Below are 22631 nucleotides of genomic sequence, written 5' to 3' on the forward strand. Positions count from 1 at the left end.
GGAGGGCCTCCAGGGACCAGCGCCGGCCGCTCCGCGGCCTCTCCGCAGCCTCCGCTGGTCGCTGGAGGCCCTCCAGAGACTCTGGAGGGCCTCCAGGGACCAGCGGAGGCCGCGGAAAGGCCTCAGCTGGCCGGCGCTGGTCGCTGGAGGCCCTCCAGAATCTCTGGAGGGCCTCCCGGGACCAGCGCCGGCTGCTCCGCGGCCTCTCCGCGGCCTCCGCTCGTCTCTGGAGGGCCTCCAGGGACCAGCGGAGGCCGTGGAAAGGCCTCAGCTGGCCGGCGCTGGTCGCTGGAGGCCCTCCCAGGACCAGCGCCGGCCGCTCCGTGGCCTCTCCGCGGCCTCCGCTGGTCCCTGGAGGCCCTCCAGAGACTCTGGAGGGCCTCCAGGGACCAGCGGAGGCCGCGGAAAGGCCTCAGCTGTTCGGCGCTGGTCGCTGGAGGCCCTCCAGAGTCTCTGGAGGGCCTCCCGGGACCAGCGCCGGCCACTCCGCGGCCTTTCCGCGGCCTCCGCTGGTCGCTGGAGGCCCTCCAGAGTCTCTGGAGGGCCTCCAGGGACCAGCGGAGGCCGCAAAGAGGCCTCAGCTGTTCGGCGCTGGTCGCGCCGCGGCCTCCACTGGTCCCTGGAGGCCCTCCAGAGACTCTGGAGGGCCTCCAGGGACCAGCGGAGGCCGCGGAAAGGCCTCAGCTGTTCGGCGCTGGTCGCTGGAGGCCCTCCAGAGTCTCTGGAGGGCCTCCAGCGACCAGCGAAGGCCGCGGAGAGGCCACCGCCGCCGGGCCCCGCGCATGGGCGGGGAAGGCGGCGAGTGAGGGAGGGAGCGTCCCTGCACGTGCGCAGGGGCCCTGCGCACGCGCAGGGACGCTCCCTCCCTCACTCGCCGCCTTCCCCGCCGGCGCCCGCGGCCCACCGCCTCCGGGGCTGGCTAAACCGGGACCTTTAATGGTCCCGGTATAGGCAGCCTGGGAGGCGGGATTGGGTGGCCAGAACCGGGAAAGTCCTGGGAGACCGGGACGGTCTGGCCACCCTACATGTAAGTCAGAGGAGTCAGATAGGATGTTAAATTCTTTTCTTCTTTTGTAGAACTCCCTTTAAGAACATAAGAACATAAGAGAAGCCATGTTAGCTCAGGCCAATGGCCCATCCAGTCCAACATTCTGTGTCACACAGCGGCCAAATATATATACACACACACACACTGTGGCTAATAGCCACTGATGGACCTCTGCTCCATATTTTTATCTAAACCCCTCTTGAAGGTGGCTATGCTTGTGGCCGCCACCACCTCCTGTGGCAGTGAATTCCACATGTTAATCACCCTTTGGGTGAAGAAGTACTTCCTTTTATCCGTTTAAACCTGTCTGCTCAGCAATTTCATCGAATGCCCACAAGTTCTTGTATTGTGAGAAAGGGAGAAAAGGACTTCTTTCTCTACTTTCTCCATCCCATGCATTATCTTGTAAAGCTCTATCATGTCACCCCGCAGTCGACGTTTCTCCAAGCTAAAGAATCCCAAGCGTTTCAACCTTTCTTCATAGGGAAAGTGCTCCAGCCCTTTAATCATTCTAGTTGCCCTTTTCTGGACTTTCTCCAATGCTATAATATCCTTTTTGAGGTGCGGCGACCGGAACTGCACACAGTACTCCAAATGAGACCGCACCATTGATTTATACAGGGGCATTATACAGGGCCTTTCCCTCACTAGACAAGGAAAGATTCCTTTGTTAAAGCCGAATGTGTGTGTCTCGCTATTTTTGCAGTCTTCTCTGCTTTGCTCTGCTAACGATATCCTAACAGTTGCCTGAAATCGGCTACAGCTTGGCAACTCTTCCTGCCAAATGGACCTTGGATTCAGTCCCAACAAGCCTCTTGCTCAGGGAATATTTATTTTTACTGACTTATTAGCATCTTCCCACCTTGCGGAATTCAAGGCGGCTTACAGTGTCAACAAAACGACCATGATAAGAAACACGTAAAAGACCACACTTTAAAATCTCAACTGGGACAATAATAATAAGAACGAAATTAATCAAATCTCTTCCTAAATAAAACTGCCTTTCACTGCCTCCTGGAGACGGAAAGTGAGGGGAATAGGTGCACCTTCCTGGGCTGTTTGTTCCATTATCACAGGGCTGCCACCAAAAAGTCCCTGTCTTGTGCACTCACCAGACAAGTAGTTCTTTGATTGGTGGGATAATCAGGAGGGACTTTTCCTGTCATCTTAATTTCCAGGCAGGAATGTATGGGAGGAGAAGGAGATTGGATTTATACCCCTTCCTTCACTCTGATACTCAGAGCAGTTTGCAATTGCCTTGGGGCTGAGCAGTGGTGTAGGGAGGGGGGGGGGGCGGGTCACCCCAGGTCTGGAGGGTCTGGGGGGCCCCTTGGCAATGCCAAGGGGCCCCTCAGAAGCCGGCTGCCTGGCGTCCCCGCCGCCGCCACTCACGTTGCTACCGAGATCCTGGAGCGCCACGTTCATGCTGGCGATCATAGGCGAGGAGAGCAGCTGGGCGCCGCCGCCGCCTAGCGCCGGAGGCAGCCGGGGCCATGCTGCGCCGCTCCAACAGGTGGGCTCTCTCCGCCCGCCTGCGAGCCCAAGGGCCTCCCTGCCCTGCCCTGCGCGCCATGAGGAGGCGCTGCCAGTTGCTAGGGCGAGCTGGTCCTTGCCTCCGGCGAGGCAGCCCGGGGAGCGCACTGCTGCGCTCCACGTGGCACGCAAGGGGCCTGCGCTGCTGCCGGCCACCGAGGTCATAGAGCGGGAGCCGGGGCGGGGGTGGCCGTGGCGCCGGTGCCTTCCGACCGCGGAGCCGGTCTCTCTGGCCCCGCCGGCGAACTTGATGTAGAACCATATTCACTGCAGCAAGTCAGGGTTTGCTTTATGGAATTTACAGGATCAGTCAGCATACAGACTATCTTAAATTCTTTATCTGGCACTCCTTTTATTTCTTGGTTTTCTGTAATCATGTAAGCTAAAATTGCTAATAATTTTTATCCTTGTTCTTTAAAGATGATATAAAAGATTGAGGTAATTGACCATTACTTTGAAGTATTGCTCTTAGTTGAGTGTAAATTTTTGCAACAATTTCTAAAAAGTTACGTAAGATAGTATGCGTCTTTAATATTTGGAAAATAAATTCCAGGCAATCAAAACTCTTTTCAGCATCAAGGCAGATTAATTAAGGGCCCAACTACATGTCTGGGTTTTTAACAGGGTTCCCCAGAATCAGCTTGAGTTCTCCACAGCTACAAAACAGCTGTAGAGAAAGGCCTTTTAAAAATAATGGACTCAGAATGCGCTCAAGCAAAATGAAGAAACTTTGGGTTGAAACACTGTACAAAGATGCTCTGAATGCCACCATGGGAGTGGAGTGGGGGGGAGGAAGGGCTCCCCAAGCAGTGTGGGATTTCCCTGTTTTTGCTGCTCAATTTGGAGGCACAAAAATAGGGAAATAAACCCCTCCAATCCTGTTTGGGTGCTGGAAATTCATTTTGGGGAAGGCACCCCACCCCGGAAATTGGGGGCGGCCACTGAGAAGGCCTGAGTAGGGTCGTGTGACCCCTCTAACAACACGCCCAGTCACCCCTGGCCAATAGCAAATGGGGCCCACCCCCACCCAGCCCACCCTCACCAGGTTATTTTAGGAAAGAAGCCATTTGCTCTTGAACACACGTGCGCAGGCTCTTGCTGAGAACATGGAAACCCCGGCCAGGTCCAAGGTACTTTCCAGGCCACCGCCATTGGTGAGACAAAATTTTAAAAGGAGATATGTGAACAGTTCTGAGGATGAAGAATTTGTCCCCGCAAAGTTCCATTTCCCATCTCTTGCTGAGAACATGGAAACTCTGGCCAGGTCCAATGTATTCACCACACCACCGCCATTGGGGAGGCCTAGCTTCAACAACATTGGTGCTCCTGGCAGGCAGCTGGTATTTGACATCCCTTCTGCATCTACTATGTACTTTGGCGGCTTTGTCCCTATGCGCTGGGGAAGAGGCCTATTTACGCAAAATGAGGCCCCCAGGCAGCCAGACAAAGTAAGTCATCCAAAAGGCAGGGCGTGTTTAGATCAGGGACAGTAGGATGCGTTTATAACCACATTTCCTTTGTCATGCTGTTTGCTGTGTGGGTGTTGTGCTGTGCAACCTTTTACAAGCAACTGTTTTTGTTTTGTTCTTCTGTTCTTTTCTTTTTCTCTTTTAATTAAATATTTTTACTGTTTTAAATGCTGGCAGTCCATCTCTGTACCACATAGATCCCCAAACCGCTTAGACCACGCTGTTTTAAGAAGGGGGCCCCGGGGAAGGGGGAAGGCATGCAGTTGGATAAGGTGCCAGTCCTCCAGGGGTTCCCCAAAGAAGTGCTGAGGTCTCTGTGATACCCAAGTACAGGGTGGCAGAGGACCTTGAGGCCTGGACTCATAGTTGGAGAGGGGGACTGGGAGTCCTGTTTCTCTCAATTTGAACACCTAGACTGAGCAGGTGGTGGCAGCGAGCCCAAGGGGCAGAAGGAGAAATAGCTCCCTCCAGGAGTTGGCGACTCAAGAGGGAGCTGACGGGACCGGGTCTGAAGGCAGAATCGGGCCGGTTCCGTCACAGACCAAATATTTGATTTGTGAAATAGAGTCGGGGACTCGCCAAATTCTCGTAAAACACTTGAAACAATTTTGAAAAACTCTGACAGTACAATGGTTAAATATGTTGAGGGCTATATCAAAGATTTGCATTTTCGTTCATTTTTTCTGCGCCAGAAAAAATAAAATGGCGTTTCTGTTATGTAAATAAAAGATATTGCCGCTGCTTTTTAATGTCTGTTTTGAAATAAAACCTGTAAATAGACTGCAATTCCATTTGTCGCTGTCTGTAAAATAAAAAGGAACCTTTTTAAAGAACTCAATGCTGTCATTACATGTCTGGACTTGTCCCATATTGATATCAGATGCAGAGGTCATGCCCCCATGAAATGAAGGCCTGTGGGAGGGCGCTGCACACTGATTAAATCTAGCAGCATTTTAACCCCCCTATTTACTGGCTACTATTTTTCAAAAAAGTTGGGGGGGGGGTGCAAGGGAGAGAAAGGAGGCTGTACACTGATTAAATCTAGCAGCATTTTAACCCCCCTTTACTGGCTACTGTTTTTTAAAAAAAGTTGGGGGGGTTGCAAGGGAGAGAAAGGAGGCTGTACACTGATTAAATCTAGCAGCATTTTAACCCCCCTATTTACTGCAGTGTATTCTGAAAAACTGCTCACCTCTTTGCCATGTGCTTTCAGGCTGCTCTTCTGAAATAGTATGGGAGGGGAAAGGAGGGGGGGGGGATTTCCAGCCACATGGCTGAAATCTGGTCTAAGCAAGTCATGGACAATCTCTATTGGATCAGCAAGTCACATGGCTAGGAGAACCAATCACAGCGCTCCTTCACACAAAATAGTGGTCTTGATTAGGGGTGGGTCACTTCCTTTTTGCCTAGGGAAGAAGGGGGAGAAGACATCTTTTACCTGAAGGCTTGCAAGGTAAGCCATGTGCTACTCTGTTTTCTATGTGATTAGAAATTAATACTGCATGTAATTTTGATTTAGTGGTACTTAAAACAGACAGATGTAAAAATAGGTTTGTAAATTTGTCTGTTTGAATCCTTTTACTTTTTGTAAAGCAGCTAGTTTATTGCCCCCAAGCATGCTTAATGAGAAGAAAGAGGGGATCTACTCCTGTTTTTTTTAATTTAACAGACGTTTGCAAGCTGCAAGGATATTTAGTTAGCCTTTATAGTTATCCTTTGAATGGCAGAGATTTGTTTTTAATATATTTTACAATATGCTTTTAAAAAAGAGGCTGACAATGAATGGCTGGGGGGAGGAGGATGGGGTGTTTCAGTTTTTTCCTGGTTGCTGTATTTAAAAGGGGCCAGGAACATCCTTTCCTAGCCTCAGAGAAGCACTTTTTGCCTTGAGATGTTTGTCTTAAGCTTCATAAAATGGGGTGATAATGTAATGCTTTAAAAGGCTTATTTGTGATCAGTCCTTTTCAATATTTTTTGTAAATCTTAGGTTTTAAAAAGAACAAAAAATGGCAGAAGATAAATCTTCAAAAAACAAAGGTATATTTTGCATTCCTCTCAGTTTTAAAATAAGTTTGTTGTTTTTAAGAGGGGTGTGTGTGTGTGTGGTGGGTGATAATTTAAAAATGGGCTGCATTATATTTCATATTTTTGGCATTTTAATATGCAGGCCAGAAGAGACCACATGGCTGTGAACAGTGGTGGAAAATGATACGTTCAAAAATACCAGGTGATAAATATTCTATTTGCCCTTTGTGTGTGAGGTTGGAGGGGAGAATGAATTTAAGGGCTTTTTCCTTTTTAAAAAAAAAAACAGTTTGAAAAAGCTAATGTTTTTTTTCATTAGGCCAACAAGCCCCTGACAAAGATGATGTTGGGCCTTCTAAGGAAAATTTATCTCCGCCCTTATCCCTGTTGGAACCCAAGAGACACTTGAAAGCATTGGCTGGTATAGTTTAAATTTTTGATTCACTGTTCTGGATTATGATTTTAAAAAGCACGCTTAATGTTTAGTTTTTATATGGTTGCGGGAATGAATTGTAACGTTGTGCCTAACCACTGTAGATGAGAAAAGGCGCAGATCTGATGTGGGCTCTAAGCAAAACAGACCAGACCAGCAAACGCTAGGGGGTGCTATGAAACACAAAGGAACCCTGCACGGTGTGTGTTTTTATCTCTCTCTCCCTCTCTCTCTCTCTCTCTCTCTCTCTCTCTCTATATATATATATATATATTGCTGAGATTTGGCATTTTATCTTCATTCAATCTTTTTCTCCTAAAGATGTCACAAACCAGAGATTTCCTCAGAGCACAAGGAGCCCCACCCCGTTGAGGTCTGGACGTGGCCTACCACATGAAGCAACGCTGCAGACTTCCACCCTGTCCCAGCCGAAAGGACGTGGTAACGTGAAAAGAAAACATGCACCCCAAACAGACTGTGCTTTTGAGCCAAACTCTAAGAAGCAGAAAATTGACAATTCTAATATGGATGCATCTTTTAGGGAAATGTGTGGGAGCATGCTAAAACTGATGGCAGCTACCACTGCTGACTTGCAAGAACTTGCTGCCCTTGCAAACAGTTTGCAATCATTGGGTGTAGATGCCTTCATTGGTGCTTTTAAAGGCAGCCTTATGCTTTTCTGGGAAGGTTCTGAAAATATTTTACAAACTGATTTGGCGTGTAAAAGCAGGGAAAGGGGCACACGCATGGCTAGAGGCTGTCAGCCCCGCATTAATATCAATGCAGATGCCCCTTTTAATGAGATATGTGGGACTTTGTTGAAATTGCTTGGCATTACAACAGCGGCTGTGCAACTGCTTATCAACCAGGCCACAAGGGTTCATTCTTGGGGGCAAGTTGGCTGTTACAAGCCCTTAAATGCTGCTTTAAAAGACTGCCTTGCTGGTTTCTGGAAAGATTGTGAAAGAATTTTACAAAGTTCTACTGTATGTAACATGGACACCCTGCAGCTAACAACTGTGTTATCTACTAACCCTTACACCAAAAAGACTTTCTTGGGAGTGTATCCAAGCGACTGGCTCCCCAAACAGAGAGTGGATCAAAGACCAGCGGGGTTAGTTGTAAATACCCACCCACATGACCTCCCTGGAGAACATTGGCTTGCCATATACTTGACAGAGGATGGCTGCGGTGAGTTTCTTTGATTCATATGGACATGCGCCCAGCAGTGTTTTATTTCCTAAATCCATAGTGACATTTTTGAGAAAAAATGCCAAAGAGACTGCATTCCAACCAAGGCAACTACAGGCATCTGACTCTGTGGTCTGTGGATATCACTGCATATTTTTTCTACAGTTGCGCAGTAAAGGACTTTCTTTTGAGCAGATTCAAGAGCTGTACTCTGATGATTTAGCACAGAATGACCGAATGGTGGAGCAATTTGTGCAACCCCAGGCATGTATATCATGCAGTGAGTTCCACAACAACAACAACATTGTATTTCAATAAAGCACCCCCTTGTGGACTTAAAAGCTGCCCTTTTGTCTGTTCATTTTTTTAAAAAAGTAACCAAACAACATTTCTTTTAATTAAAAACATTTATTTACATGATTACAAGGTTATCCAGCCAGGGGGCGTGACAGCTTTGTGTTTTTTAGATGCTCTGCGAGACAGCTGTGGCGTCTCTGGAATGGAGGAGGGGTTCTTTAGATATTCCAAAGCATGGCGATTAGCCGTGTTGCCCACAACAGAAGATGGAACGTTTAGTTCAGCCATAGCCTTCATGAAAACATCCCAACCTTTAGGCTGGCGACGGCTAGGCAGATCATGTGTTTGAGTGACGGCCTTCACCAAATCCATAAGATGAGACCCCTTTATATTTTCACCTCGGTATACAAAGGTTCCATTGCCATCCCAAGAAGAAATAATTTTGTTCTGTTTCATTTTGTTTAACAGTATCTTTGCACGGTTCTTAAGCCTGTCAGGCAAGCTGTCTATTATTTCCTGGGAGACCACGTCAGAACTCGTATTGGTTTCTCCAGAGGCTGTCTCTGCCTGAGGCAGAAACAGGTTCAGTTTAGATTTTTCAGTTTCCCCTGCTTCACGTGAGCTAAATATTTTTGCAGCAGAGTATCAAATAGGCTTATTTTTTGGAACTCTGTTAAATCTTGCCTTTGAAGAACACCCTTCATTTTGGTATCTAGGGAATGCATTGCATTAGCTCTGATGTTCTCCTCCTTAAAGGGCGGTTGGTTCCTTAATTGTTCCAGCTGGTGGCTAGGAACCAAGTACATTTTTCAGCATATTCCATCACCTGCTTGTTAAAAGGCCAGTTAAGAGAGGAACAGCAAAGCTTAACAGAGGCCCTATAAAGCCACCTGATTGTTTCACCAACTGTTTCTTCTTTTTCAGTGGTACTCTCTTGTTACTCAGTTTCTTAATGAAATGTCGCCTTTTCCTCAAGACACACAACTGCCTTGATGAAAGAGGGATGTTCCCTTTTAAAGTATTGAGCGCAATTTCTGATATAGCCGCGACCAGATCATCTGAAGCTGAGCATAGAATGGCTTTCTTTTGTTGGGGGGTAGTCTTGATAAGCAGTTTTAGGAGGGGCAGATTCCTCTTTATACGGCCGGACATGTTGACCCTTTGGAGGATTCGGAGGTGACAGACTGTTTAGCGTGCCGTCTGTTTCCTTTTGTGCTCACTGGAGGCTTGCTTTGTTTTTAAGACATACGCAGCAGGCCACCGGGGCGGGAAAAGCCCCGTTCTTAACCTCAATGAATCTGGCGTGCACGCATTTAAATCCACCAGCAGATACCCATAAGGTTTTTGTGTTGCATCCAGCCTCAAAGGCTCCAGAAAGAATTGGGACTTCCCCGGGTACATTTGGCGGGCCAGAGTGGCAATCTGTAATTTGTCCCTGGGGTTTTTAAACAAAACCATGTATTTTTTATTTAAGCTTATGGTTCTGGTGCTTTTCCCACGAAAGAAAATATTCTGAGTAATAAATATAATGCTCAGATTCCGATGATGCACGTATTTGGTGAAGGCTCTCTCAATTTCAGGGTTTTGACAAGCAGAGTCCATCAAATCATCCACTATGATCAGACTTACTTTATTACAGGGGAACAGTTCAGCATCATTTAGGGTTTCAGGGAGCCCTTCAACAAACTTTACAGAAGTGAATTTACAGAGGATTTCATCATACAGATTCTGCCAACAGCTGTAAAACCACATGACATTATCAGGTGATACAGAAAGCACATGTTGAGCATTGTCCAAAATATTTTTTACAAAGACGCTCTTGCCACAATTGCTAGGCCCTGCCAGTACTGCAGAAAAATGGATGTTTCCACCGCACATCCATTTTAAAAAGCCGTATGGCAATGTTCTGTAGTTGTCCACAAGGACCCTCTTATCATAAACTACTTTGAGGGTTTTTTTAAGTGGCCCTGTCTCAATAAGCCACTGATTCTTTTTTCTTATTATGGAGGGCTGCTGGACTCTGATCTCTTTAGAGGTCTGCTCGACACTGTAATCTAAGACCAGGTCCTTCAGAGTATTAAAGTTAATTTTTTCGCAGTTAGAAACATTGAGGGTGATGCCTTTGGCTTTCATGCACACCTTCCCGCCCGACGTTTTGTAACCATAGGTTTTTGGCCCTGCCGATGTGAACTCTGTGATATGTTCACATGGCGAGAGTTCTGATGTCAGCTGCCCTAAAAAATCTCCAAGAGCCGGAATAAAATCCCCCTCCCTACTTACAAAAATGACTGAATCGGTGTCATGGTAAAGGACGCGGTCCTGTAGCTTGTCTAAAAGTTCATACAATTCTAAGCGCGCATAGGATGTTGTAAAACACGCAATCAGAACATTTGTGTTGCCAGCTAAGGTAACTGTTTCTTTTGCATGTTTCCAGGACACGCTTGCTGTTTCATCGTCAATTATGTCAAACCCTGACACATCATATGCTGGGGAAAAGGCAAATTCTAGAAGTTTGGTAGCATCCCTCACTATGGTAGTGTTTACCAAGTTTGAACGCTGTCCAAACTTCCCCCACAATGAATTTAAAAATAATTTGGCAATCTGCCTCTTTGCAGGATTGACCGCTATGTGTTCAGGACGCAGCTGAATACCCTCTTGCTCTAGATAATCCTGTATGTATTTGGCCCTTTCCCCCTCATCCTTGCACCAGTTAGGATAGCCAGAAGACTCCTGTTTTTGTCGGAGGTGCAATTTAATGTATTCCAAAAACAGGTCTTCAGAGCTGTTCTCAAAATGCCAAACCTCGCTAATAGAAATTACCTGGTACCCCTTCTCGAGGGCCTTCATTAGTTCCACTGTGCACCACACGCCTTCTAACACTCTTTCCAGTAAAGAATGCAAACAACGCTCTTGCTGCTTAATTTCTGCACATGTGCGACAGAGGGGGAACAGAAGTTTGCCCCCCGACCTGTAGGGTAATACAGGGAAAAAGAGACCTCGAGGTGGCAACACCTTCAGTTTGACTAGACCAAAATATTCAGATATGGGGGCAAAGTCCTTATAAATAATTTGGGGGTGCCCAATTGGATATTTCTTTGTCTTATTAACAAAAGGGTACAGGCTGGTGAAATCATAGTAGTGTATTTTTTCACCAGCCTCAGCCTTGTAATAGAGGCAAATGGCACTGCTCCCCCAAAGAGAGCATCTCTGGGGAGCAGTGGTGACGGAAATTTCTTCTCACTCAGAAAGCCTCCAAGCTCCCTGTCAGCTGTAACCATCTCCCTCCACTCATGTTCCCATATGGACCTAACCGCATATCCATGGCTTTTCAAGTAACTTTCTTTCCTCAGGGTTCTATAGTGTAAATCGGCAAAGGATGAATCTGTCAGGGGGTTTCTATCGGCGGGGCTGAAACATGTGGGACAACCAATGGAAAAAGCACCCATTAAATTCAAAGGCTGTCGGCTGCCCCCCAACCATCGCAAAACCATCAAAATAATTTCCTACTTTTAGTTCACCACCTTTCAGGGCGTGCTGTATCTGGAGGCCCTCCTTGTGCTCAATATACATTAGCCACTGTATGGATGGTGTTGAAAAACGCTTTTCTTGCCTGTGGTAATGGTCATGTGGCAGGAGGGCAATTGTATCAGGTTTCAAAAACATGTGCCTATACATTGCCATGCAAACCCCAGCGAGAGTTACGTGATTAAAGGGGTCAATTCCTGACATGGATATAATTTCCTCCCTGTACAAGAGACAAGCTTTTCGCAGGATTTTAACATCCTGCTGGCAATAATAGGCCAGATCTTTTTGCAGGTTAAATTCATTGCTTTTGTTCTCTGTGTACCAGGAAAGAAACTCTGCTTTCTCAGCCTTCATCATGTTATCAACCCCGTAATCCGCCATCTTAGGCATCGGCCCAACATACCCCCAATTAGCAGCTGTGTTAAAGAAATGGGGGAAGAACCCCTTGCACCCCAAGAAGCCCATGGCCTGTGGCAATTTGGCTAGCTTCATTGGCAAGAAGTTTAAACTATCCAGAAATCTGATGTTTAGCTTCTTAACAGTGACGCACATGAGCTTCCCCCCTTGCGTAAGCAGGTCGACTTCCATCTTTTCTGCTAATAATTGCCTAATGATAAAGTAATTATCATATCCCTTCGCATTATGAGCTAGGAAACTATAATTCTTGAATTTCTTGTTGATGAATTTTTTAACAAAGCTTGTCACACAGCCCTCTCCTTTGAATTCCCAGGTATCACTCTCCTTTAGCGCCATTGCATAGATATAATTTGGAATATGTATGCCAGTCTCCTGCATACATTCGAAATCATAAAAAATATAATTGTTGCCAATTTCAACCTTTTCAAGAGGAGGCATGAAACAGCGGTGGCTATTTATATCCCCAACAGGCTCTTTGCATTGCTTACACCAGCAAACACGGCAAGTGTGCTTCTTTGGAGCATAGGATTGGCATGATTTACAATATATTTTTGTTTTACAAATATCTGGCAGATCCCTGTGTTTTTCAAGACAGATCCAGGATTTACAAAAAACTTTGCAGTTATTGCATTGTATTTCATGCTGAGGCCTACATTTGGGGTCCAAGCACATGCGACAGCTGTATTTAAACATATGTGAATGGCTATAAACATTACCACACACCTGACAATAATTTTTCTGGCCAAAAAAACCTTTCAAATTAATTATTCCGTAATAATGATTCTCATGATTCAAAACAAAATGGGTCCTCTGGTATACAGGAGGCCCTGTTCTAAAAATTTCCCAACCTTTACCGCCATTCAATACCACTCCTATATTTACCTTTAAATGTTTTTCAAAGATGGCAACATCTGATAGTAGTATCTCCTGCTCATCTGAAAACCCTAGCTCTCTGTACAACACCCGCACCCTTTCCGTTAATTCAGAGATGGTCACCAACTTCTCTGACATGACACCAATGAGACTTATCCCAAAGCAAAAAATACGGTTCCCATGATCAGGATTTAGTAAATGCTGCCGCTTCTTTTTGATAACTTCGCTATACAGGACGGTACCGATGACCCTCTTACCCCTTCCTCCCCTGTTCCTTATCACCGTCATAATTAAGCGCAGGGTTCCATGAAGATGAATTTCGGCATTACTCTGCATGAGGTTTGACATCTGATTTATAAATTCATCAGCAGGAAAGCCACCTGCTGGCCTCCTTACAGAATGCAGGGGATCACGTAGTCCTGCTCCATCTATATGGAGCTGCACTAAATCACCATCCTGGACTCTGGCTCTCATATCATTAAGAAGCCCCTGAATAGCTTCACGTATTGCCTCTTGTATGAGGACGGGGTGGCCTAACTGTTCTAAATTTATAAACCTGAAGGCCTCGGAATACTGATCCATTGGCAAGTTTGCAAGATGTCGTTCCCACTGTCCAACTTTTTCTAGGTAAACCTTTGGTGTGTCGGGGTTAGAGGAGTGCTCGGGCATCTCCGCAGCCTCATTGGAGACCCGGTAAGAACAGCGCATAGGGACAAAGCCGCCAAAGTACATAGTAGATGCAGAAGGGATGTCAAATACCAGCTGCCTGCCAGGAGCACCAATGTTGTTGAAGCTAGGCCTCCCCAATGGCGGTGGTGTGGTGAATACATTGGACCTGGCCGGAGTTTTCATGTTCTCAGCAAGAGATGGGAAATGGAACTTTGCGGGGACAAATTCTTCATCCTCAGAACTGTTCACATATCTCCTTTTAAAATTTTGTCTCACCAATGGCGGTGGCCTGGAAAGTACCTTGGACCTGGCCGGGGTTTCCATGTTCTCAGCAAGAGCCTGCGCACGTGTGTTCAAGAGCAAATGGCTTCTTTCCTAAAATAACCTGGTGAGGGTGGGCTGGGTGGGGGTGGGCCCCCATTTGCTATTGGCCAGGGGTGACTGGGCGTGTTGTTAGAGGGGTCACACGACCCTACTCAGGCCTTCTCAGTGGTGGCCCCCAATTTCCGGGGTGGGGTGCCACAGGCGGAAGTTCAATGACGCTGCAGTGGGTGGTGCTGGGGAAGGGGGCAGGGGAAGGGGCTACACATGTGGTTTCCGGCCTGCTCAATTAATATGCAGGGTTGCTAGGTCACAGCGGGGTGGGCGTAGACGCTGATTGGCCTGGCTATGCCACGTGGTTTGCGTCAGTAAGGTCATTTCCTGGAGGAGGTGCTTAATTAATTAAATATGCGGGGTTGCTAGGTTATGGCGGGTGTGGACGTAGACGCTGATTGGCCTGGCTACGTCATGTGGTGGTGGGGGGGGCATGACCCTGATGACACAGTTTCCGGTGACAGTGGAAGTGACGTTGCTGGCCACGCCCCCTTCATTAAAAATTCAAGGGTTGACAGAGCTTCCGGTGACGTCACTGGAAGTGACGTAGTTGGCTACGCCCCCTTCATTAAAAATGCATGGGTTGCCAGAGCTTCCGGTGACGTCACTGGAAGTGACGTCACTGGCCACGCCCCCTTCATTAAATATGCATGGGTTGGCCATATACTACTTGGGATGGTTCTGAATTTGTACTGCAGAGACCTGGCTTCCAATCCTCATTCTGCCTCAGCTACAAAGCCTGTGGGTGACCCAGGATCTGTAGCTCAGTGGTCAAGCCTCTGCTTGGCCTGCAGAAAGTCCCAGGTTCAATCCCCGGCATCTCCATTTAAAAGGACCAGGCAGGAGGCGATGGGAAAGGTCCCCCTGCCTGAGACTCTGAAGAGCTCCTTTTGCTAACAGTCTGAGCAAAGATGGCCCTGCCTGGGATGGATTGAGGGTTCGATTCAGTATAAGGTGACTTCATCATGGGTTCCTGATAAGAACATACGTAAGAACATAAGAGAAGCCCTGTTGGATCAGGCCAAAGACCCATCCAGTCCAACACTCTGAGTCACATAAGAACAGAAGAGAAGCCATGTTGGATCAGGCCAATGGCCCATCCAGTCCAACACTCTGTGTCACATAAAAACAGAAGAGAAGCCATGTTGGATCAGGCCATTGTCCCATCCAGTCCAGCACTCTGTGTCACATAAGAACAGAAGAGAAACCATGTTGGATCAGGCCATTGGCCCATCCAGTCCAGCACTCTGTGTCACTTAAGAACATAAGAGAAGCCATGTTGGATCAGGCCAAAGACCCATCCAGTCCAACACTCTGTGGCACACAGTTGCCAAAAAAACCCAGGTGCCATCAGGAGGTCTACCAGTGGGGCCAGGACACTAGAAGCCCTCCCAGTGTTGCCCCCCCCAAACACTAAGAAGACAGAGCATCACTGCCCCAGATATAAGAACATAAGAGAAGCCATGTTGGATCAGGCCAATGGCCCATCCAGTCCAACACTCTGAGTCACATAAGAGAAGCCATGTTGGATCAGGCCAGTAGCCCATCCAGTCCAACACTCTGTGCCACATAAGAACATAAGAGAAGCCATGTTGGATCAGGCCAGTGGCCCATCCAGTCCAATACTCTGTGTCACATAAGAACATAAGAGAAGCCATGTTGGATCAGGCCAGTGGCCCATCCAGTCCAACACTCTGTGTCACATAAGAACACAAGAGAAGCCATGTTGGATCAGGCCAATGGCCCATCCAGTCCAACACTCTGTGTCACATAAGAACACAAGAGAAGCCATGTTGGATCAGGCCAATGGCCCATCCAGTCTAACACTCTATGTCCCACAGTGGCCAAAAAACCCAGGTGCCATCAGAAGGTCCATCAGTGGGGCCAGGACACTAGAAGCCCACCCACTGTCCCCCCCCGGCCCCCCAAAAAGCACCAAGAATACAGAGCATCGCTGCCCAGACAGAGTTCCAACAATACGCTGTGGCTAATAGCCACTGACGGACCTCTGCTTCAGATGTTTCTCCAATCCCGTCTTGAAGTTGTCTGAAGCTGATCTATCAGGGGAGGCGAACCATAAACCCCCTTGCCGAAATGAGGAATAAAATGCAACAATAATAAATTGGCTTTTTTTGGGGGGGGGGGGATGCAACTCAAGAGTCTAGACTGACACCCAGAAGGGATGAAGCGCCCGCATCCTCCCTCCCCACCCAAGCCGTCTGCCTGGCCCCCTCCTCCTCCTCTCCCCCCCACCCCCGCCCCGCGACACCAGCTTATCGACTCTGGCAAGGTTTTGGCACGGTCCGGCCCAACCCAGAAAGGCTGCAGCGGCGGGACCCTGAAAAGCCTCTTTCCCGCCGGACAGGGGCGCCTGGCGCATTGGCACAGCGTCCGCTCCGTCTAGGCTGCCGGGCGTCCCGTTCTCGCCCCCCCCCTCCTCCCCAAAGACGCTGTCCTGAAGCCGCCCCAGGCCAAACTGCTGGGCCCGGCTGAGCCCCACCCTTCCTCTCCCCCCCACCCCGGGGGGCTGTACTCACCGCCTGGAGTCCCCCCGACCCACCCCGAGTTTGCTTTGCGCTTTGCCCGGGACCAGGAGAGCGCGCGGCGCGCTTGGCCGATTTGCAAAAGCCCGGAGCAAATCCACCCCCCTCCCCTCCTCCCAAACTCCAAAGGAAACCGGAGAGGGGGAGGCGGCAGCCAAGAGCCACAGGCCAGGGGGAAAGGTTGCCTGCGAGCAAAGGAGAGGAAGGGAGAGGAGGGCCGGGCGGGCGGGTGCGTGTCACCGGCGTGGATGGAAGGGGTCCAGAGAGAGGGGAGAGGGGGGGGGAATCGCGGCCTGGGGCCGGGGGCGGGGAAGGGGTTGAAGAGGGAAGATCCAGCTCCGGAGAGCCTGGGGAGGTCAGAGCTCCCAAACTTGGGCCCTTGCTTGCTAGGAAGTCAGGAGTTTGCAAGCAGAGGGAGCGCAGCCGTGGCGCTCTTCTGCTCTGGGGGAGATCAGGGCCCAGCCCGGAGGTTGTTCTGATGCCCCAAAGCCTGTAGGGAGGGAGGGTGGGAAGGAGAGAGGGGGGAAGGGAGGGAGGGAGAGAAGGAAGGAGGGAGGGATGGAGGGGAGAGAGGGAAGGAGGGAGGGAGGGAAGGAAGGAAGGGGAGGGAGGGATGGAGGGGAGAGAGGGAAGGAGGGAGGGAAGGAAGGGGAGGGAGGGAAGGAGGGAGGGATGAGGAGGGAAAAAAGGAAGGGAGGGAGGGGGAAGAGAGGGAGGGGAGAGAGGGAAGGGGGGGGGGAGGAAGGAAAATAGATGGGAGGGAGAGCCACTGCCAACTCTAGCCTGGGAAATTCTTGGTGGTTTGGAGGTGTGTATGCCTGTGGAGAGGAACATTTGGGAGAAGAATTTGCCTAGAACTGATGGCATGCCCTAGAGTCTGCCCCCAGAAGGGGTTATTTTCCTCCAGGGCACTCCCAATACTTGTAGTCTGGAGATCAGCTGGGATTCCAGGAGAACTCCAGGCCCCATCTGGAAGTTGGCAACCCTCTGTGTTTTTTTTATCCATCCATCCATCCATCCATCCATCCATCCATCCATCCATCTATCTATCTATCTATCTATCTATCTATCTATCCATCCATCCATCCATCCATCCATCCATCCATCCATCCATCCATCCATCCATCTATCTGAGATTTATATCCCGCCCTTCCCACTAGGTGGCTCAGGGCGGCTTACAACATGTAAAACTAACATAAAATATAAAATTAAGCATTAAAATTAACAATTACATAATTTACAGTTAAAAATCTAATCATGTGTTATATACATTCGTTGTATTATAATCATTTGTTGTATTACACATGTTCTTCCCCTGGTGGCCATGGGGGGGGGGGTTGTCAACCCCATGCTGGGAAATTCGTGGAGATCTTGGGGCGGCGCCTGAGGAGGGACCTCGGCGGGGCCTCATGCCGTAGAGCCCAAAGCACCCATTTCCTCCAGGGAAACTGGTCTCTGTTGCCTGACGATCAGTCAGGCCTTGAATTCTGCAGGAGCTCACAGGAGCGCAGCTCTTGAACCTTTCTGCGGGTTCCCCCTCCTCCTCCCCACCTACCTTGTCCATTGAATAGGAGGTGCAGCTGCATAACAATCCCTGGATTAGGAGAGCGGGCAGCCAGCCAGCCACCAGGGGCTTTGCCACGCCCCCAGCAGCCCTCATTAATCCCTGGAGAAGCCCACGCCACCCTTTCTCCACTTCTGATGTGATGTGGCAGGTGGCTTGCTGGCCTTTTGACTGCGGGGCGGGGGCAGCCCAAGAGAGCCCCAGGTGAGCGAGGCCTGGTTGGGCTGGCTGGATCTCTAGCCAGCCCAAGCAGGCTTCGCTTGCCCGGGGCTCTCCTTTCTTGCATCGGGTTGCTTTTGGCTGGTGGGGGGCAACATATGCTAATGAGTTATGCCAGTGAGCTCCACCACCTATTTTTCTACACAACGACCCCCTGAGAGCAGTTTTTTGGGAGCTCTCCAGGCCCCACGTGGAGCTTGGCTGCCCCAGTTACCCGCCTTGTAGATCCAGATGACTACTAGAGGGGAATAACTTCTGCAAACGAGGAATAAAAATAAACTAATCCATGGATCCGTGGATCTGGGAAGGGCACAGTGGACCCAAGCAGTCCTATGAAGTTGAGCACTAGTCGGGCATTCATCAAGTATGCCCTTGTCAGCTTGACTCCCAGCTTTTGGGGGAGTGGCCATCCCTGGAGAGCTAGTTTGGTGTAGTGGTGAAGTGCAGGGACTCTCACCTGGGAGAACTGGGTTTGATTCCCTACGCCTCCATTTGCAGCTGCTGGAATGGCCTTGGGTCAGCCATCGCTTTGGCAGAGCTGTCCTTGTGAGAGCCAGTTTGGTGTAGTGGTGAACTGCATGGACTCTCACCTGGGAGAACTGGGTTTGATTCCCCACTCCTCCGCTTGCAGCTGCTGAAATGGCCTTGGGTCAGCCATAGCTCTAATAGAGAGCCAGTTTGGTGTAGTGGTGACTCTCACCTGGGAGAACTGGGTTTGATTCCCCACTCCTCCACTTGCAGCTGCTGAAATGGCCTTGGGTCAGCCATAGCTCTAATAGAGAGCCAGTCTGGTGTAGTGGTTAAGTGCGTGGACTCTCACCTGGGAGAACTGGGTTTGATTCCTCACTCCTCCCCTTGCAGCAGCTGGAATGGCCTTGGGTCAGCCAGAGCTCTGATAGAGAGCCAGTTCGGTGTAGTGGTTAAGTGCATGGACTCTTATCTGGGAGAACCATGTGTAATTTCCCACTCCTCCACTTGCAGCAGCTGGAAAGGCCTTGGGTCAGCCATAGCTCTAATAGAGAGCCAGTTGGGTGTAGAGGTTAATTGTGCAGAATTTTATCTGGGAGAACCGGGTTTGATTCCCCCCTCCTCCACTTGCAGCTGCTGAAATGGCCTTGGGGCAGCCCATAGCTCTTAACAGAGCTGCCCTTGAAAAGGGTGTGCCGTTTCTGTCAGAGCTCTCTCAGCTGCACCTATCTCACAGGGTGTTTGTTGTGGAGGAAGAAGGCAAAGGAGATTGTAGGCTGCTCTGAGATTCAGAGTGAAGGGTAGAGTATAAATCCATTATAATTATTATTTCTTCGTCTTCCTCCTCCTCCACCACCACCACCTGAGGATACCCTTAGTATTTGTAGACATTTTTCAGCATTAAAGCCACTTCGCAAATACAGATCTTTTCAACTGCCCTGTAAGGCCCCACCTGGTTTTATCATTAACCCCGTAGTACCGATCTGGGGGAGGGGAGCAGCTTGCTTAATAACCCACCCCCCATCTGTGGCACAGGTGTGAGACCTTTCGAAGGTTCTTCAGCACTATGTTAATGGCTGTGTGTCACAGGGACCATATCAGTGCAGTCTTGACCCATCTATACAGGCTCCCCATTTTTATCTGAGCACAATTCAAAGTCAGGGAGGGGGCCAAGGCTCAGTGGCAGAGCATCTGCTTGGCATGCAGAAGGTCCCGGGTTCAGTCCCCGGCACCTCTAGTGAAAAGGACCAAGCAGGAGGGGATGGGAAAGGCCTTTTTGCCTGAGACCCTGGAGAGCCCCTGCCAGTCTGAGTAGGCACTGCTGAGTTTGATGGACCAAGGGTCTGATTCGGTATCAGGAAGTTTCAATGGGAGGAAGGGAGCTGTGGCTCAGTGGCAGAGCATCTGCTTGGCATGCAGAGAGTTCCAGGTTCAGGCCCTGGCATCTCCAGTTAGGACCAGGCAGGAGGTGATGGGAAAGACCTCTTAGCCTGAGACCCTGGAGAACTGTTGCCAGTCAAAGTAGACCACAGGTGGCCAAACTGTGGCTCGGGAGCCACATGTGGGCCGGCTCTTCCACATATACTGTGCAGCTCTTGAAGCCCCCACCAACCTGTTGCCTGGCTTGGAAATCTCTTTAAATCACTTCTCCAAGACAGCCAGTGGCTTAGACTCTGCAGGGGTGGCCAACGGTAGCTCTCCAGATGTTTTTTTGCCTACAACTCCCATCAGCCCCAGCCATTGGCCATGCTGGCTGGGGCTGATGGGAGTTGTAGGCAAAAAAACATCTGGAGAGCTACCGTTGGCGACCCCTGGCTTAGAGAATGTGTTTAAAGTTGCTGTCTTTCCACCCCTCCCTCCCTTCCTGTCTTGCGGCTTTCAAACATCTGACATTTATTCTATGTGACTTTATTCAAGTTTGGCCACCCCTGGAGTAGACAATGCTGAGCTGGACGGACCAAGGGCCTGATTCAGCAGAAGGCAGCTTCCTGGGTTGAATCTACGCTGTATGCACTTCAGACTCTCAGTGGAACAGACAAACCCACAAGCGCCCAACACACACCAGCAAGCGTGCCACCCATAACATATTGGATACAGCAGAGATGAGCTCACACTTCCTGGATTCTGGGGCATGTCTCTGATTTGACAGCAGCAGCAGCTGGACGGGAGTAGCCTCTCCCAATCGCTTTTGCAGATGCTTCTTTTGCCAGCTGTCTTCCCCAACGAATCCTCCCTTGTCTCATCGTGATGCTTCCCAGATTTTGGTGTGTTTCGGATGGCGTCTGAGAATCAGGATGTTGAGGGGAACCAGGCTGATAGACTGCGTGCAAATTGGCTGTCCGGTTCAGGAGTGCAGGATGGGAACTGCATGATTGAATCCCATAGGGGAGGGACGGTGGCTCAGTGGTAGAGCATCTGCTTGGGAAGCAGAAGGTCCCAGGTTCAATCCCCGGCATCTCCAAAAAAGGGTCCAGGCAAATAGGTGTGAAAAACCTCAGCTTGAGACCCTGGAGAGCCGCTGCCAGTCTGAGAAGACAATACTGACTTTGATGGACCAAGGGTCTGATTCAGTATAAGGCAACTTCATGTGTTCATGTTTTGAAAGAAGCAGGCAGACAAAAACAGTGCATCAGGGAGAAGGCTGGGCTAGTTTTCCAAGGGCAGAGAGATTTCCGCAGCAGGAGACGTCATGTACACGCGTCTCCTTGCACCTGCAGTCTGGATACATCGCCCCAGGAACTCAGTGCTGCATGATATATATCTGCATGCACAGGCTGGGACAGACGCATTCCATCTCTTCAAGAATGGAATTAATTAATCAGATGGGGGGGAAAATCCACCCCCTGGCTCCTAATGTAAATTCTATGAGTCAGATTTTTTTTTTAAATTATTGATGGCTGTTTTGTTCCTGTTCTCGAGAGGTTCTTGTTTGTTGGCTGCTACAGAATTTCACCCTTCCCTTTCTCCCAAGGTTAGGGTGGTTTGAACACATCCCAGCCGTTTGCCTGACACTTAATCAGACCTTTGGTCCATCCAGTCAGTCTTGTCTACTCAGACTGGCAACCGCTCTCCACGGTCTCAGGCAGAGGTCTTTCCCATCACCCACTGCCTGGTCCTTTTAAGTGGAGATGCCGGGGATTGAACCTGGGACTTTCTGCATGCCAAACAGAGATTCTACCTCTGCATGCCAAACAGAGATTCTAGCCACAGCTCTACCCTTTCAGATGCTTTTGCTGTTTTTTGAGCGACTCCCCCCCCCCCCCCCCGAGCAGCCTCATACAGGGGTGGCCAAACTTGCTTAGCGTAACAGCCACAAAGAATAAGCACTAGATGTCTGAGAGTCGCAAGACATGAACACCAGATCTTTGAAAGAGGAAGGGAGGGAAGGAAGGGAGGAAGGAAGGGAGAAAGGAAGGGAGGGAGGAAGGAAGGAAGGAAGGAAGGAAGGAAGGAAGGAAGGAAGGAAGGAAGGAAGGAAGGAAGGAAGGAAGGAAGGAAGGAAAATAGAGAAGTGAGAGGTGGGAAGAAAGAAACTTTAAATGCATTCTTCAAACTGCCAGGTGGCTTGGCTTGGAGAAGTGATTTAAAGAGAGAAAGGCCTTCTCCAAGTTGGCCAATGGGGTGGGGGGACTTCAAGAGCCACACAGGATGTGTGGAAGAGCCACATGTGGCTCCTGAACCGCAATTTGGCCACCCCGACCTTATATAAAATGCATTAAAGTATTTGCAGCTGGTGTGTTTCAAAGTGAGTTGTTCTCGGATGAGCTCCAAAACCATGCCCCAGGCTGTGTGGTTGTGTGTGTGGGGGGGTCATTTTTTACCTGCACTCCTCAACCATCATCTCCAAATCTCCCTGAACAGGCAATCCCATCCTGCAATGCATTGATAACACCTAGATAGTGTTAACACTTCTTGTTCTTCTAGCTCAGGGGTGGCCAAACTGTGGCTCGGGAGCCACAGGTGGCTCTTTCACACATATTCT

At 49.3% G+C, this 22631-nt stretch overlaps 1 protein-coding gene across 1 annotated transcript; it reads left to right on the forward strand.

Moving 5' to 3' along the window:
• Positions 1 to 6035: 6035 nt before the first annotated feature.
• On the forward strand, positions 6036 to 8017 carry LOC132580638 (uncharacterized). The gene is made up of 6 exons (XM_060251611.1): positions 6036 to 6087; positions 6218 to 6277; positions 6395 to 6496; positions 6613 to 6708; positions 6830 to 7143; positions 7865 to 8017. The coding sequence occupies exons 1-6, from the start codon at positions 6057 to 6059 to the stop codon at positions 8015 to 8017; spliced, it is 756 nt and encodes a 251-aa protein (XP_060107594.1). The 5' UTR covers positions 6036 to 6056.
• Positions 8018 to 22631: the final 14614 nt, after the last annotated feature.

Source organism: Heteronotia binoei, chromosome 12 (assembly GCF_032191835.1).
Source record: "Heteronotia binoei isolate CCM8104 ecotype False Entrance Well chromosome 12, APGP_CSIRO_Hbin_v1, whole genome shotgun sequence".
In the NCBI taxonomy this organism is placed as follows: Eukaryota; Metazoa; Chordata; class Lepidosauria; order Squamata; family Gekkonidae; genus Heteronotia; species Heteronotia binoei.